The sequence below is a fragment of the Cyprinus carpio genome, chromosome A7, assembly GCF_018340385.1.
Source record: "Cyprinus carpio isolate SPL01 chromosome A7, ASM1834038v1, whole genome shotgun sequence".
NCBI classification, from domain to species: Eukaryota; Metazoa; Chordata; class Actinopteri; order Cypriniformes; family Cyprinidae; genus Cyprinus; species Cyprinus carpio.
Window position 1 is genome coordinate 17,812,026 of NC_056578.1, and position 13,645 is coordinate 17,825,670.

Sequence of the window (13,645 nt, forward strand, 5' to 3'; positions counted from 1 at the left end):
GCTGACAGGCAGTATAGTAAACAGCACTGTAAAAATGTTTTGTCATGTAACTTGAAAACGTGTTTCATGTGGATCTAAGAACAGTTATAAGCATTAGTCTATTTAACACAGTATGAATATTAACACAGACTCGGTTTAAGGTGAAGATCTGGTTTTAAAAAATAATGTGATAACACATTAAATGACCTTATTAAAGACACCTTTCAATTGTTTCACACGAAAAAGTTCTAAATATTTCTAAGATGTCTTCCAATTCCAATTTGTTTTAAATTCCAATTTAACAAATCACGTTTTTTTTTCATAAACTTGGACAAGTTTTTTTTTTTTTTAAGTTGTTCAAAGTAGGGTAATACATTTTCCATGGTCTATCTAATCGGTAGGTATACTATAAAACACCAATCTGGTGGTCTAAAATTGTACAGTAACTAGACCACTAACCTAGGCTATCAATAAAGTGTAGCCTATTTTGCAGACCGAATATTGGCTTGGTTGAAATTAACAATAAAAGCAGACTGCAGTATTAAAAAAATAAAGGTTAGCTAGGGTTTCTCGCCACTGGGGTGCTCAAACTGTCACGTAAACGTTAAAGTTTTCTTTGGCACAGCCCGTTTGCCCCTTTCTTTCATTCTCACGAATTCTGCTGTAACATATCTATCCTGTCAGCATGTTATTCGACTATCTACATCAAGCGATCACAGGTTATTTCCTCGTCGTGCCTCCTGCAGCGTTAGCGTTTACCTCAGAATATCCAATAAACATTATAGACCATTTAAAAGGGCTTTTGACACTCTCAAAGAGGTTGTGGATTAAAGGATTACCCAACACAGACATTCGCACTTCCACTGTTGGATAAGGAAGCTTCAAAACACTGGATCGCGGCAAAAACATCTACGATTATGTCGCAGATAAATAAAACCAATAATCGCCTTCACACTTCCACGGAGGAACTTGCATGTAGTTGGAAACAACACGATTTAAGTAAAATCCTAAGCCTTATTGTTTATGCAACCATAATAATGTTAACCTCTCAGTCCTATCATAAAATATGCTATTCTGTTATTACTACATAAATAAACATATTATGTCTGTCTGTCTGTCTGTCTGAATAAATGAATGAATAAATATTAAACAATTAATTTGGGAAAATACGTAGCTACATAGAAAACTCTAACTGATTTAGTGAACTGTCTGAATGGACTGAACACATTTAGGTGTTCTGTATGATGACCTGCAAAGGCAAGGCTTGCAGTCCAAAAAGTTTTATGTCATGCACACTTAAATTGGCTACATATATAGGCCTACTAAAACTTAAACATTTTTTAATGGGCAGGCTGAGTGATAGCAGTTATCATGTGTGACATGCTAGAGCTGAGGGGTTGTTAAGATGATGAAGGGGATGGGGTGTTATAATTTGTTAGAACCCACTGGGGTGCTTTTTCTCCATCAGCACATCCCCCTCATTTCACAGCACTGACAGTGTCTGCCTCACATCAAAGACGACACCCCAGAACAAGTGACAGTGATTAATGCAAACAAAACATACCGCTACCATCCTATCGCTTCTTATTTCCACAGTCTGTACCCACAGTCACGGGACACCACCGTCAAACTCTGGCCATCCTTGATAAACTGCTATTTAATTTGTCAAATAGCGCTGCCCGGTGGACAAATATACGTATTACAAGTTGAAGTTGTGCTGCAATGTGCATCTCCGAATGAGAACTGGAAATAAAAATAAGAAATAAACAAAAATAAGAAATCCCATTGATTAGCAAACAAGTAAACTAAACATATAAAATATGTTGTATTTAGAGAATAAAATAAACCAAGACTTTGTAGGCTATTTAACTGTTGCTGTTGCTTTTGCATTGAGGATGAGTCTTCAGCCAACGTGTTGTGTGCGTATTTACTGTTCATTGTGTAGGTCTATTGGGTATTGTATATGGAGGCCGATTTAAAATATATGGTTTTTAATTTAATGTAAAAAACGCGCTCTAGAAATTTACAGAAAGCAAGAAATATAAGTTTGTATTCAAGCTGATTTCATAAAAAATCCAACAAATAAAGATTGCGCCACAATTTATTTCATATATTCTGAAATGTATATACTAAAATGAAAAGTAATATTTTGCATTTTCTTCACCTTTTAACTTTTTTAAAAGCTCCACAAAACAGCAACATTAATTAATAAAGTTAATAGTTTTTTAATGAATGACAATAGTTTTTGCATATTTTATTTTAGATTAGATCTGGAGAAAACAATTTTTTGCGTTATATTGTAGAAATGTATTTTATAGCATACTTGGTCAACTTTTAACTGCAACAACTCTTCTGTTAATACATTTAATACATAAATTACGATTTAAAAAACAAACAAACAAACAAAAACAATAAAGATTATGTGAATTTAACCGAGTCTAATATTTCTAACGTCGCTTCTGTAGAATTACATTTTCGCAAACATAGGTAATGATATTTTCTACTAGTTGCTCTGACTCTCGTATTTCTCTCAGCATGAACAGGATGGATGAAGTGTGAGCAAAGAGGAACCACCAACCTGTCATGTCAGTGAGTAGCAGGAGGGGCGGGGAAGGTTAAAGACTTAAACTCCAGCTAGATCAGCCCTTCAGCTGTCTGTCCAGACATCACATCTCAGCTGTCGAGGGAAAGTATGGAGCTCGAACACATTAGAAATTTGAGGGAGAGATGCACCGTGAGGCGGGACATCATCAGAGAGTTTCTGGCGGAATTGCTGGGGACATTCGTATTGATAGTAAGTCTTTTGCCTGTCGGGAATTCAGGGACCAAGTAAACTGAGATTAACAGTTTTATTATTGTAAATGCACTAGAATTATGATGGATATTGCAAGTTTACTTGACTGTTTTGTGTCAAAATTTTGTTTTAATAATGAATCAGTCTGTCAACTTATTTAATTCTTGTCATATGGTTGGTTTAAATGTTGATATTCTTTCATTTTAAGGAAGCACTTACCGTTTTATAAACGCGTGACCACATATAATTGTTGTCATAATAGCTATAGTCCTATGTGTGACCACATAATGATTTAGCCTAAATGCACTGCATTTGCATGCAACACCCTGTGGTCATGTGGTCTAACAAAGTGTCTCTTATTTATGCTTTTTATTGATCAGTTCTAATGGCTATTTAATTGCATATGGCTATGATATTCTGTGAAGGGCTTTATCTCAGTAACTACAAAGTTTTAGTCCAATTACGTAAACGCTCCATTTCTCTGGCAGGTCATTAAAAAAAAAAAAAAAAAAAAAATTATGTTAGTTTTAAGCACCTGATTCAAAACCTTCATTAAAAATATATATATAAAAAAACTATCCCAATAATTCAATTTTTTGCTATAGCTCTTGTATAAACAAGTGAACACAATAAAACCACACTGAAAACACATTCAGCCTAGGGTTAACTATAAAATAAAGAAATCGTCCTGTTCTTAGGAAAAAAATGTTTTTTTTTTCATGAACACCAGATGCTGTCACATGATTGATAAATGTTATACATTCATTTTTTAACTGACTAATTTTAATGTTTGTATTGTATTGAATTGTTTTGTTTCATAATAGTTTTAATGTCAGGTTTGACAGCTTATCCAATACAGAGTGAAGAGAAGTACATTTTACTTCAAAAATTTAGTACCTGAAGATTTGAGTAATATCACAATCTTTGACTTCAATTATTTAATTTAGATATTAAAACATGAAATACACTTAGGCTTTTTCTACAGTGTATTCTACTGGCGTTAATTGCATGACAAGATTCTGATTCAACATGACGGATTTTGTTGCTTTGGGTTGCCGCCCTGACCATAATGGACTGAGCTTTTGAACAAACTGTCCTACTAATTAGTTTTGAATAAGTGCTTCACAACAAGAGTGCTTTTCTTATCTTGACGGTAGCTTTTTTTCTACTAATTGTCTAAATTGTCTTCTCTCTGCCCATTTCCTGTTTGCAGCTATTTGGTTGTGGTTCAGTGGCCCAGACTATTCTCAGCAGAGAAAAACAAGGAGAAAATCTCACCATCCACTTTGGCTTTACTCTAGGGGTGATGCTGGCTGTGTACATGGCAGGAGGCGTGTCAGGTAACATGGTCACACTGGCAAATAAAGAAGTCTACTTTTAAATGATGAATGCATGAAAAATGCATTTAATAAAGAAAAGCACTAGTCTGGGACAGCTGCAGTTCAAAGGATCTTCTCATTTCAAAGGTCATATTTAGCTATCCATCAGGACTGTTTTCACTGTTGTTTGTGATCTTTGATCATGATCAACGAAACATGCAATGTTCAATCTACACACAAGCCACCTACTTGCCATATGCAACGTGACAATATCCATGATCTAAACAAACAGCCCAGTTTATTGCAGTTTATGTGCATTTATTCTCTCAAGAAATCTGGTCACAGCAGTAAAATGGCTAGTGAGGTAGAAAAAGCCTTTCATGCAGTAATAAGCCTTAGACAGCTGGATCAAATATACCCCATACAGAGTATTCCTTCTTGACCTTTGACCCTAAAGAGAGAGCGTGAAAGGTGGATTTACTTCAGACTTATGCTTACAAATGTTAGGATTAATGAACGACATAATAGAGAGGGGAAGCCTTGTGCTTATTGTATTTGATGCGCTCTGTTTCTCTGACATTCAAAAATGTACAGCAGTGATGGTAATGATAGGTCAATTACATGCTCTTAAATCTTGCATAAGGCTTGGTGTCAAGTGGAGGTGTGTGTTGAGTATGATAAACCAGATTGGACATATATGTCTGGCCTTCATTAAAACAATTCATTATGGTGAAGTGAAGCTTTTATTATAATGTGTTATAATAATGCAGATGATTCTTGGAATTTCTTTAAAAGCTTACCATTGAAGTTGCCTTGCATTAACACAGTGGGACACAAGACAGATATACCGTTACCGTACCGTTATCGTTTCTATGTAAACCACAAAAATGCAAATTTGCAAAAAAAGTGATGTCATGGGCATACATATTACGTGTCAGTCTATAGATATGCATATGTATGCAGGTAAATAGTGTTTCCTCATCATATGTTGCCAGCAGTTCCTTCCTCTCACTGTGTCACAAGAGGAGACAGAGCCATATATAAATGTATGTATGTGACGTTAAATATAGAGTTCTGCAGTAAAAGTAGTCTAAAGTGTGCTTTTGTGCATGAATAAGTTGGTTAGCCCAGCAGTCCACATGACTGTGATAATCCTACATGCTGTGATGATGACTACAGTATTGAACTAACGAGCTTTTCTGGAGCATATGTCCCAGGTGAAAGTCAGGTATTGGCACTGGCCTGTCATTTACTTACCATCATGTTTTTCCAAACTTGTATGAGTTTCTTTATTCTGTTGAACACAAAAGAAGATATTTTCAATAACCAAACAGTTGACGGTAGCCATTGACTTTCATAGTATTGTTTTTTTTTTCATTTCATTTAATTTCTTTACTTTTACTTAAAACACAAATAAACACAACAAGAGTTGACCACTGTGATTTACAAAAGAGGAAAGGTAAAATAAAAATTAAAATAATAATAATAATAATAATAATACACTAAATATAAGTTAAAATGAGACCAAGTATTATAATGAATTAAATGCAAGAGTAAAAAGATACTTATGTAACTTTTTAAAATCATATACAGAAGATGTAGATCTCTCAGATAAGGGAAAACTGTTCCATAGCCTAGGACCGGCCACTGTAAAAGCACGTACCTTTCAACTTCAGTCTTGATCTTGGATATGACAGAGTAATACTGTCTGAGTATCGCAAACATCTGGAAGACCTATTCACATTTACAAGATCTGACAAATAAGAAGGTGCCAGACCATTTAAGGACTTAAAAACAAACAGCAAAATTTTTAATTCAGCTCTATAACGCACTGGTAACCAATTAAGAGACATTAAAATTGGAGTAATGTGTTCTTTTTTACAAACTCCTGTTAAAAATCTGACTGTGGCATTTTGAACCATTTGAAGCAGTGACATGAAGGATTGGAGTAGTCCAATATACAAGGAGCTACAATAGTCCAAACATGATAAAACAAAAGCATGTATGACTCTCTCAAGATCTTTAAAAGATAGAAATGATTTAATTTTGACAGATGGAAAAACATGACTTAACTACTGAGTTAATATGTTGGTCAAACTTAAGGGAGGAATCAAAAAGAACTCCCAAATTTTTCACCATTGGTTTGATATAAGAGTTTAAATGACCACATTTAAAATGTGGTTTTCCTTTACCCACAGGGTCCAAAGACAATCGCTTCCGTCTTTTCCCTCATTTAAATGCAAAACATTTTTAGACATCCAAGATCTTACATCAGCTAAGCATGCAAGCAATGTTTCTAAACCCTTCTTGTCATTGTGTTTTAAAGGTAAACAGATTTGTGACCCTGGACCACAAAGTCTTAAGTCGCTGGTGTATAATTTTAGCAATAGCCAAAAAAAATTGTATGGGTCGAAATTATCGATTTTTTCTTGTTTGCCAAAAATTATTAGTATATTAAGTAAAGATCATGTTTCATTAAGGTATTTTGTAAATTTCCTACCGTAAATTTATCAAAACCTAATTTTTGATTATTAATATGCATTGCTAAGAACTGCCTGAGACAAATTTAAAGGGAATTTTTTTGCACCCTCAGATTCCAGATATTCAAATAGTTGTATCTCGGCCAAATATTGTCCTATACATCAATACATCAATGGAAAGCTTATTTATTCAGCTTTCAGATGATGTATACATCTCAATTTCGAAAAAAAAAATACCCTTATGACTTGTTTTGTTGTCCAGGGTCACATTTGGGTGTCATCAGCATAAAAATGAAACAACACTCCATGCTTCCTAAAAATTAAACCTAGTGGAAGCATGTACATTGAAAACATGATGGGAGACATGATTTTTTTTTTTATTCTGGTTTTTAACAAAATTGACAAAAAATATTTTACCTTAGCCAATCAGTTGCGTTTTAATGTGCAATATTGTTTGTTATGATGCTTTTTAGATTCTTCGAAAGACCCAAACAACAGGAATGGCTTCCTGCTTAATGACTATCATGGGTCAAAACTGAAATCAAGAAAAATGAGCAAATCTTTAATTTCATCAGCATTTAATAATCTACCAAATGTTTGAGAAACCGTTATGTGGGTCAGGAAAGGCCAGTGTTTTCCATTCTGAAGAGGAGTGTATAGTGCGGTCAGAGACAGTTCTGCAGGCCTGAATGCTCTTGTGTCAAAGCTGAGGTACTCCTAAGCCATGCGGTGATGTCTGAGGACTTAGCCAGATTATGTCAGACCCAATTCCCATTAACTATCTCAAATAGTTTTTGTAGCCAGTGTTTATGAGGAAAGGTCTGGATTAAAGAGAGGGAAAGTGAGAGTACATATACCTACAGTATATAGCAATTAGAGAAAGCACATCATAACTGTGAGATGAATGACACAGTGTGCTCTTTTGATTTCAATAGATGATCTGCACAACAAAAACCTCAGCATGCTTTTATGCAAACCTCAATCAATACAAAATCACCATACAAAAATGGACCACTAAAACCAATACAGATACTTTGCTGTGATCAAAAGTTTGCAGTCTCTCAACTGTTGCATCTTATTGCAGGTGGACATGTAAACCCAGCTGTTTCTCTGGCTATGGTTGTCTTGGGGAAACTCCCATTAAAGAAATTTCCTGTCTATGTGGTAGCCCAATTTCTAGGTGCCTTTGTGGGGTCTTGTGCTGTCTTCTGTCTGTACTATGGTAAGTTTTCAGTGCACTTCTATTTTTTATTTTAAGACAGACTTCTTAAAAGTTTTTAAAATGATAGTTGTTTTAGCACTGGTCGCAGTGATTGGATTGAATGAGCTCATTCTCATTAATAATTTGGTGAAAAGCATAGAAACCGATGGCGCAGACTATTACTTTCCTGTCAGTCACAACTCCAAGTTGACTCATGTACCTCACATTTCATGACATTGGTTCAGTTTTGCTTTTTAAACTGAAAGAACGAAATTACAAACATAACCTTCCCCTCAATAATAAACATAAAAAGTGATATCATTGTTTTCAGTGCAACCTGTACTGTTAACATATAAAAAAATGTGGGTTAGGGTTTCATGACCTTAGGCATGACATTAGGCATGCACACAATATACAGAGACGCACAACTCAAACTAAAATTTTTTTTTGTCTGGTTTGTTTTGATCTTTGTTAGATTAAGATAGAAATTCTATGAATCCTAATTACTATGAATTCTTATTCTAAAATCTTTCTCTAGCTGAAAGATTCTGACTAATCTTCTGTCCTTTGACTACTTATATTCTGTCCTTTGAAGCAACTAATTTAAATTTTTTTCTGCATAAAATACCTAAAAAAAAATCCATAGGTGCCTTTGCAAATTTTGCTGATGGAAAACGGATTGTAAATGGTGAAAATGCCACAGCAGGTATCTTTGCCTCATATCCACGCGAAGATCTATCATTGTTAAATGGATTAATTGATCAGGTAAGTGAAACACAGTAATTCATTATTTGAAATATCACATAATCTCACTAGTGATTATACAATAAAATTAAACAACACTCCAATGTTAAAGTGGTCATCGGATGCCAATTTTCCACAAGTTGGTATGATTCTTTGGGGTCTTCATGAAATGTCTGCAATGTACTTTGGTTAAAATTCCTCAATGGTTGTGTAAAACAAAACAGTTTTACCTTGTCAAAAACAGCTTTGTTCACAGCGACCCATTTAGGTGCATGTCTTTTTAAATTTTCATTGATTTTCAGTCAGAGTTGTGCGACACTCAATGGCTGTTTACGAATAGAAATGAAAGAGAAGTGCCGTGACCTCTCTTAAAAAACTCTAAAAATAGTTTAATCCAAAACTATTTTGTTTAATGGCAAACAAGTTGAAGGTTAGCCGATAGGCTGTCGATTCATTAAATGATAAGCTGTTTCCTCACAAAAGCAGTTTATTCAGCGTAGTGAAGCATCTCCTCCACTGACATCCATTCAAAAAATAACCCTTCCCTGCATACTGCCAAAGTGGAAGTGTTAGCATTAGCTGTTACGCTTTTTTGGATAAAGGTTGCAGGCTTTCCTTCCAGTGGCTTTAGAACAACTGTCTGAGGGTGGAAATATGCAAATACGGGACAGTCCATCAGCGGTCATGGGCGCGGCCTGAGCAATATGATGTCATACTGCTCAGAAAATCAAAAAACATGATAATTGAGACTGTTTAGGTTTTTTGGGGATTAAAAAAAGAGAAGTGAATGGATTATCATCCTTTTAGGGTGGTTGTGTCCACACACTGCTAAGACTCATTTATATGCAAACACCATGTAAAAGTGAATTTTGCATCCGATGTTCCCTTTAAAGCCTGTGCTTTGGCTTATAGACTGTTGTGTTTTAAGAGGGAAATTAAAAGGAGGAAACAGTAAATATAAATTATAAGCATATAAATCTCTGGCGGACATCTTTGAAAGCCCATTTCCATCTCAAGAATAAAAATAACTAGTTAGTTAGAATTATAACTAAAAATAACTTTAAATTTCTCAATCTGACCTTAATATTTAAACATTTATCAATTTAATTTTTGCTCTGAAGTAAAACAAGCTTCCATGAGAGAATATTTTGCATATATTTACAGGTGATTGGCACAGGTGCCCTGGTCCTTTGTATTTTAGCCATTGTAGATAACAAGAATATTGGGGCCCCTAAAGGAATGGAGCCACTGGTTATTGGTCTTAGCATCCTGGCTATTGGAGTGTCCATGGCGCTGAACTGCGGCTATCCCATCAACCCCGCCAGAGACTTGGGACCTCGGCTCTTCACTGCTATGGCAGGATGGGGACTAGATGTGTTCAGGTACAGAAAACCCCCTCTGCATTAACATTTTTTTTTCTTATTGTTTGTTCAGATTTTCTGCTTCTTTCCTTATCTGTATTATTGCTTATGCTGTAACAGGAAGGTTTTTTCAGAGGGTGTGTATAATAACACAATGCAGCTAGAACTGTTATCATGTATCTATATATATATATGTCAAAAGTGTCAACCAGCATGTGAGAAACAGAGGCACACAACCAACTAACGTACTTTTTGAAACTCTTAAGTGCAAAGGCCTTTCACCATTCTTCTGACAGAGCAAATTAATTTTTAAATGAATTTGTGTATCTCCTGCATATTTGACCAATTTTAAAAATTTACGTGAGGCAGCCTGAATTCTCCTTGCATGAATATTCAAGGTGGCACAGTCAAACACAGGATGTGTTTTATTCTTATTAAAGGAAAAAAAGTTGTCTTTTACTAAACTCTGTTTCTAGCTCTCACAATTATCTACGTCATTTTTAAAGAGAGATTTTGTTGCAGCTCTTCAACAGCGAAAAGAGTCAGAGTTTGTGCACAGTTCTACACCGAAAGGATGTGCCGAAAGTGTTGAATAAAATAACTGCCTAACATATGCAATACAATACTGCTGTTTAGAATCACACGTCAGCAGAAAAAAACCCTCCAAAACACTGTAGCCTTTGACTTCTTGATGCATAGCTGGCATATTCCAGTTTTGCATTACTGTGATATATTACGTCTATATAAGATACTTAATTCTAATTGGTCAGTTGGTCATTCAGATGTCAAATATTATTGTATATTTAGTTATTCAGCCCTTTACTTTTTTATCTTTCATTTTACAGCTACAGACACAGGATGACTTCCAGGAAGAGCTAATCACATATCAGTAGCCTACATAAGGAAATGCTTGATCTGTCTGCTTAATTTTTCTTCCAACTTGAAAACATATTAGGGGTCACCTGAGGGCAAATGGCTCTGGTGCTATAATTGCAACAAACAAGCATGTACATATAAACCGGAAGACTGAAGATTACATGAAGTGTACATTTACATGAAGATTACTTAAGTTTAGTTCAGCGAAGTGTCTGCATGCAGTGGCAATACATTTGTTTACAGTTACCTTTGCCAACCTGTTTGTAGAGAAGGTTCAAGGACAGAGAGCAGCTGTATTCTCAGTAGCCTATAAAAGGATCAAGGGATTGAGGGAGGGAAAGAGTGCTACAGGCGGGGAGCACTAGAGTGACACTAAGTACACATTACAATAAATGCGTTAGTGTCTTTAGACTCCAACACTGTTGACATCGTCCACCAGTCTGGCTGCTAAACAACACTTCAACTCAAGATACACCTGTGATGTAAAGGCATTTCCCAACCACTAATTTTTGTAACAATCATGGCTGTCCTGTCTCCTTGTGTGTCCTAAATTAGATTGAGAATACCTTTTAAAATCTAATTCAGTTTCAAATTTGAACTGAGGTTATAATATTACTTCACAGAGATATTTTGTCCCATTAATAAACATTAGATATAAATTCTCAATATGCAAATTTTTTTGAAAAAAAAAAGTATTTGGACAATTTGTGCAATATTTGGTCACTTAAAACACTTAAACATGTCTGAATGTCATTGCATGAAATCTGCATCTTTGTAGTGAAATTAATAAATTTATTGAGCAATAATGCATTATATTGATCAAAAGTGACAATAAACACATTTGATTTCTGAAGGAACATGCAACACTGAATGGCGTAATGGCAGGTGAAAACCCAGTTTTGCCATCACAGGAATAAATTGCCTAGAAAATTGTTATTAACAAAAAATATATATTTTTAAATATGCAATAATATGTAACATATAACTTTTTTACTGTATTTATAATCAAATAAATGCAACCTTTGTGAGGATAAGTGATGTTAAAAAACTTTTAAACGGTTGTGTGTGTGTGTGTGTGTGTGTGTGTGTGTGTGTGTGTATATATATATATATATATATATATATATATATATATATATATATATATATATACATATTTAAAGCAACAAACAAACAAAAACAACTTAAAAGTGATCTGTTCTTGCCAATTTGGTTGTTGTGATAGACTAATGAAAGTTTTATAAAACTCGTGTGACCGTGTTGAATTTCTTTGAATTTCAGTAAATTCCTCTTCCTGTCATTCCAGTTGGAACTCTGACTTTCCATACTCTATGTGTGGCTAATAAAATTCTAATTGAAAATTTTCTTTAGAATACTTACATTCAGAATTTTGCCCAGTCCTGACTTTATTCTCATCCGTGCCGTGCATGTGTCTTCAGGGCTGGAAATGGTTGGTGGTGGGTTCCAGTGGTGGGGCCGATGGTGGGTGGTGTGCTTGGGGCAGTGATCTACTTCCTGATGATTGAGCTGCACCACCCCGAGCCTGAGAAGAATCTTGAAGACGACAACAGCATCAAAGATAAATATGAATTGAATACCGTAAACTAGAAGGAGAGGGAAAGTATGGTATCTTTTTCTTCACCATAGGCCTCAAACAAAAAGCACTGCTATTTCTACATACTCTCCCCCTTTCTGACTTTTCTTCTAGATCTCTTTTCTGGGTCTTTTGCCAAGTAATTTCATGAAACCAAGCAGCTATGAAAGACAGCAAGTGTTGATTATCCATAATTCTAGCTTTTTTTTCCCCATGTTCTTAAAAAGTTTAACTATAGAACATTTCCAAAGATCACCATTCATTCTATCAACATATAGCGACAACAGAAACAATCAGGTATTTAATGTAAAGCATCCACAGTTTATGAGTATTTACCATAAATAATTGTCACACCCATGCCAGTAACAGATTACAGGTGCTAACAGATCCTCCACATTACCAACTCTGGAATGTATAGAGATAATCAAAATTTTTGACTGGTTTCTCAGGTTTACTTTCCCTTAAGATACAGCCAATGCAGGTTGTCATGCCTCAGCCAGAGAGAGTTGAACCACTTCAGGATAGTACCTTTAATTTTTCCTTCATTCCTTTTTCTAATCCTCCTACTAATCCTACTTATCTGAACTTTCACAGACATCTGACAACCCTATATCTTGCCATAAGCAGACAGATGTTTTTCTCTCACTGAAATGAAAGAAGAGGGTGCATTACTTTCCACTCTTTTTACTCAAAGACGAACAGGTCTCCTTGTCTGTAAACTATTAAGTCAGGATGAATCAATACATGTACTGCATGCATAACTGCTGATAAGGTAACATGCATGAGGTAACAGAATGAATGTTGCAATGCATGCTAAAAATAAATGTGCAACAAACTATTATATATAAGCTTAAGAAGAAATAAATGTGTATTTATCCGACAATGTGTCAAACCGTTGAAGAAAATAATTGCATCAGAATAAACAGGAGCAGTATTGTGTATAATATCACATAACGTGATCATTTTAATGTATCAGTCACAGCTTCAGTAGGTATTTCGTAGCTATTGTTTGTGAATTTTTTTTTTTATTTCATGTGTTTTTCCCCCCTTTTTAAAAACATTGTAATTTATTTATCAGCACTTGAATTATAAGCAGTTGTTTGTACAATTCAAAATGATTCTGTTATATATTCCAATATTTTATCTTTCAGGTTCAGATTTGTTTACTTGCTCTCTCATAAATGAAATATTTATTAATTACTCCATTCAAAATGTTGAAAATAGTATTGTCATTCTACTAATGTAGACATAATTAAATAAACATACTGTTACACATATTTCATGTATTTTTTCGTGT

The 13,645-nt window shown here is 34.8% G+C and overlaps 1 protein-coding gene across 2 annotated transcripts; it reads left to right on the top strand.

The window, feature by feature from the left end:
• Nucleotides 1-2,609: 2,609 nt before the first annotated feature.
• aqp9b (aquaporin 9b) lies at nt 2,610-13,614 on the top strand. Of its 2 annotated transcripts, none has more exons than XM_042760043.1 (6): nt 2,610-2,773; nt 3,987-4,113; nt 7,657-7,794; nt 8,420-8,538; nt 9,682-9,899; nt 10,724-11,743. In XM_042760043.1, exons 1-6 carry the CDS (start codon nt 2,672-2,674, stop codon nt 10,755-10,757), a joined length of 738 nt encoding a protein of 245 aa, XP_042615977.1. In that variant the 5' UTR covers nt 2,610-2,671; the 3' UTR covers nt 10,758-11,743. The 2 variants fall into 2 exon arrangements, with proteins under 2 accessions (XP_042615977.1, XP_042615976.1); XM_042760042.1 differs by lacking the exon at nt 10,724-11,743 and adding an exon at nt 12,194-13,614 and having other exon boundaries at nt 2,611-2,773.
• The last annotated feature ends 31 nt before the right edge of the window (nt 13,615-13,645 follow it).